This window comes from Echiichthys vipera (genome assembly GCF_963691815.1).
Source record: "Echiichthys vipera genome assembly, chromosome: 19".
In the NCBI taxonomy this organism is placed as follows: Eukaryota; Metazoa; Chordata; class Actinopteri; order Perciformes; family Trachinidae; genus Echiichthys; species Echiichthys vipera.
The window spans coordinates 11,819,753-11,823,690 of record NC_139844.1 but is presented as its reverse complement, the minus strand read 5'-3'; the positions used below and the strand labels follow the sequence as shown (position 1 = coordinate 11,823,690).

General features: G+C 44.7%; 1 protein-coding gene across 1 annotated transcript; it reads left to right on the top strand.

Annotated features, from left to right (window-relative positions):
* The first annotated feature begins 918 nt into the window (after positions 1-918).
* Positions 919-2,713, top strand: LOC310961438 (voltage-gated potassium channel regulatory subunit KCNF1-like). Its single transcript, XM_083933493.1, has one exon. It carries the CDS (start codon positions 1,099-1,101, stop codon positions 2,581-2,583), a length of 1,485 nt encoding a protein of 494 aa, XP_083789619.1. The 5' UTR covers positions 919-1,098; the 3' UTR covers positions 2,584-2,713.
* Positions 2,714-3,938: the final 1,225 nt, after the last annotated feature.

Genomic DNA, 3,938 nt, shown 5'->3' with positions numbered 1-3,938 from the left:
ACGAAAACAAAACTGAAGTGCTTGTTCCTGATTTCCCTGTTTGCTACTTCACTATTCATTACGCGCAGCGGAGATTTATGGTGTGCTGCGCCGGCTGCACTACGCTGCGTCAACACAGCTACACAGAGAGAGAGAGAGAGAGTGCGACCGGAAAATAACCTTAAAATAAAAGCATAGACTGCAAAACATTTTTGTGTTCCTTAAAACACGTGGTTTACTTTGTATACAATATGTTTGATTCGATTCCCATATGTTTAATCTCATTGTTTGCCTCCCTGAGTTATTTTTTAAGTGATATCTTTGGACATTTTTTGATCATTTTGCTGGTATGATTAAATGAGCCCAGGTTGTTTTGCCCTTTGATATAATTTCTTTCATTGATATTTCTTTGTCATGATATCTAAATCATTACCTTGTTCATTTGAGTGCGACCTACTGGGTATTACCTTTGCCCCAAAACAAAGCCCTTTGACAACAGTAAAACACAGCCAAATAAACGTTTTTAAGGTTGTTTTTGAGGTTTGTATTTTAGTTAATGAATCACCAAAATGGTGACACGTACGTAAGTGTGGAATCAGCAAAGAGATAGTGGCAACGACTAGAATAAACATTACAGTTAGAGAGACAGGCAGTGGCAGCATTGCAAGCATACTGTACATCTGCTAACTACCAACTGCTGGATCATATGTTACAAACTTTTTCCCCTTCTAATAATTCTAATTGCATTGGGGGTTGCAGGTGCTGCAGCAAACAAAAAAAACTTGGTCAGTAAGGATTTTGTTTGAAAGTTGTTACCGGAAGTCTTGTGGTTTGATTATGGCTCACTTGACATTACGCGCACTCCAATGCCAACTTTCTCAGAGCGCGCACAAGCGTACTGTTCACTGGCAAACACGGCTGTGTTGAGCTGAGAAGAAGACTTCCCGCTGCAGTCACCTCTGAGCAAACACATTATTTTTCTTCAGCAAAAACACAGACATAAGAAGATTTTGGAGGTTTTACGCACAGCGCATGGGCTTCTAGTGACTTGAATTTACTTTGGCATTGTGAAATTCTAGATCACTTGAGCTGTTTTGTGGCGGACTTGTTGACAACATAATGTGGGGGATCCAGAGGACGCGGTATGCAGACTGCAACGGCTCCGAAGCCAGTGAAGAGACAGAGATTGATGTCAACATCGGCGGGGTGAAACAGGTGTTGTATGGGGACGTGTTGAAGCGCTACCCGGACACCCGGCTGGCACAACTGGCGGACTGCTCACTCAAATCTTCTGAAGAAATATCTTTACTATGTGACGACTACGACCCCGACACAGGGGAATTTTATTTTGACAGAGACCCCGAAGCTTTTAAGTGTATAATTGAGCTGTATTATTATGGAGAGATTCACATGAAACGAGGCATCTGTCCAATTTGTTTTATGAAGGAGATGGAGTTCTGGAAGATCGACTCAGATTTTTTGGACGACTGTTGTAAATACCAACTGAGGGAGGTAGAGGATGAACTTGCAGAGATCGCAGAGAAAGTGAGAACTATCCTGGTGGACCGAGAAGGAGATCCGTCTGCAGCAGGCTGGCAGCGCTTCCAGATGTGCCTCTGGAGGTTGATGGAGAAGCCAGAGTCCTCGCTGCCTGCGCACATAATCGCTATAGTTTCTTTCGTCTTCATCCTCGTCTCCTCTGTGGTGATGTGTGTCGGGACCATCCCTGACCTACAGGTGGAGGACTCGGAGGGTAACCTCACGGAGAACCCAACTCTGGAGGTCATCGAAACGATGTGCATTGGCTGGTTCACTATTGAATACATCATGCGTCTGATCTCCTCCCCAAATAAAACGAAATTTATCCTGGCTTTCATGAACATCATCGACTTCATGGCGATCATGCCCTTTTTCGTGGTGCTGATTCTGACCTCCTTCGGCACAGGAGTGATGGAGCTGGCTAACGTGCAGCAAGCGGTGCAGGCTTTACGCATAATGCGCATTGCGCGCATTTTCAAGCTGGCACGACATTCCTCTGGACTCCAGACCCTCACTTCTGCTCTGAAGAGCAGCTTCAAAGAGCTCGGACTGCTCCTCATGTATATGGGCGTGGGGGTCTTCCTTTTCTCCGCATTGGGTTACACCCTGGAGCAGAACCACCCGGAAACCTTGTTCACCAGCATCCCACAGTCGTTCTGGTGGGCTGTGATCACCATGACCACGGTGGGCTATGGAGACGTCTACCCCAAGACTACTTTAGGTCGGTGTAACGCGGCCATCAGCTTTCTGTGCGGGGTGATCGCCATAGCGCTGCCTATACACCCCATCATCAACAATTTTGTCTTGTTCTACAACAAGCAACAGGTGCTCGAGACTGCTGCCAAGCATGAGATTGAACTGATGGCACTGCGCTCCGGCGAGGGCGAGCCAGAAGCTGCACCCGGCGAACACAAACATGTGTGCGGCGCAGGGGTCTGGGACAACGCCATGCACTCGTGTCACAGCGACACATACATCCCCTTACTGAAGAATCCCAGGGGAGGAGCAGGGGTCCAGACCCCCAGCATGGACACAAGCTTTGAAAGCACAGCCGAGGCCACTTAATAAGTCATCTCATAAACCCCGAAGACTCTGCTAAATCTAAAAATACTGAAAAAAAAAAAAAAAGGTTAACAACGTAACATCAAATGAATGATTATTTTATGACCCATTCAAACTTAACCCGAACATTTGCGTTGATGAAACCACAGTGATTGGAGACATGATTGTAAATAGCCTCGTAGAAACAATAGGGCCGCAGTAATACTCCCCATGGACCGTGAATGCATTTGAGGACTCCCTATTAAAGGGACATATGTGTGAGATATTGACTTGATGAGCCTTCGCGCAGTGACTCCCTGTAGGGCTGAGGGCTTCTGCCTGAACAGCCAGTGCATCGTTTCCACCATGTAGGCTTCTTATATAACAGCCCCCTTCCCCAATCCTCACACTCATACTGTAGACAGCACTGTAGCTTATTCATGTGTACATGCAGTATATATAGCCTATGTCAAAATGTATGTTTTTTAACAACAAAGATTGGAAGATCCTCCAGGGAAGTAGGAGGATATAGAAGAAGAAGAAGAAGAAGAATTACACCTTTGTGTACACCTAGTCACACAAAGGTGGGTTTCTGAAGGGTGTACAGGCATGACAACAAACCTGAAGGAAACCTGGTGGTATTTAATAGTGATAGAGACTTATAATGACATACATTTCAATGAGGTCACTAAAAAGACAGATTAAAGATACTCTAAACTATGTGAGAGGTATATAGGGAATAAATATAAAAGGGGCTGGCTATCTTAAGTGTCTTTTCTGTTACTGTCACTGCGTGGTTATGAGATAATATATCAGATATATAACATCTACTGTGCAGGAATGGTAAAACCAATGACTGGGTCAGTGAGCTGCACCTCCAGACGGGACCATGTAATCAACACGGGGGCCTCGGAATCTTCTTTGGCTGCAGGACATAGTCCTTTAATGAGTTTAAATTTTGCAACAGCCGCCACCACTCAGCACCTCCCCGGAGGTCCAGTGGGATAACTTGAACACCAAGTTGTGGGCGAGGGAAAGGAGCAACAGGCTGGAGGTTAAACAGAAATAATCCCAATGCCTGCGTTATTGAACTTCAAAATTGTTGTCAGAGAGCAGGCTAGCCGGAAATCTGAATGGAAACGAAGGATTTCTGATGAGAATAGGAATAAAACACATCAATAAAGAGTACTTTTTTCTTTAATTCATCAAAATGGCATGCATCATCAGGGCAGCAGGCTATCAACATAAAGACAAGGTGTACAGTAAGTGCATTAATAGCCAGTGTGCCTGCCTGTTAAATGTGTCTTAATGCATTCAAGATCTTATTTGTATGAAACCTGAAAGGACAATGCATTTATGCACTATATTAAAAGGTTAAA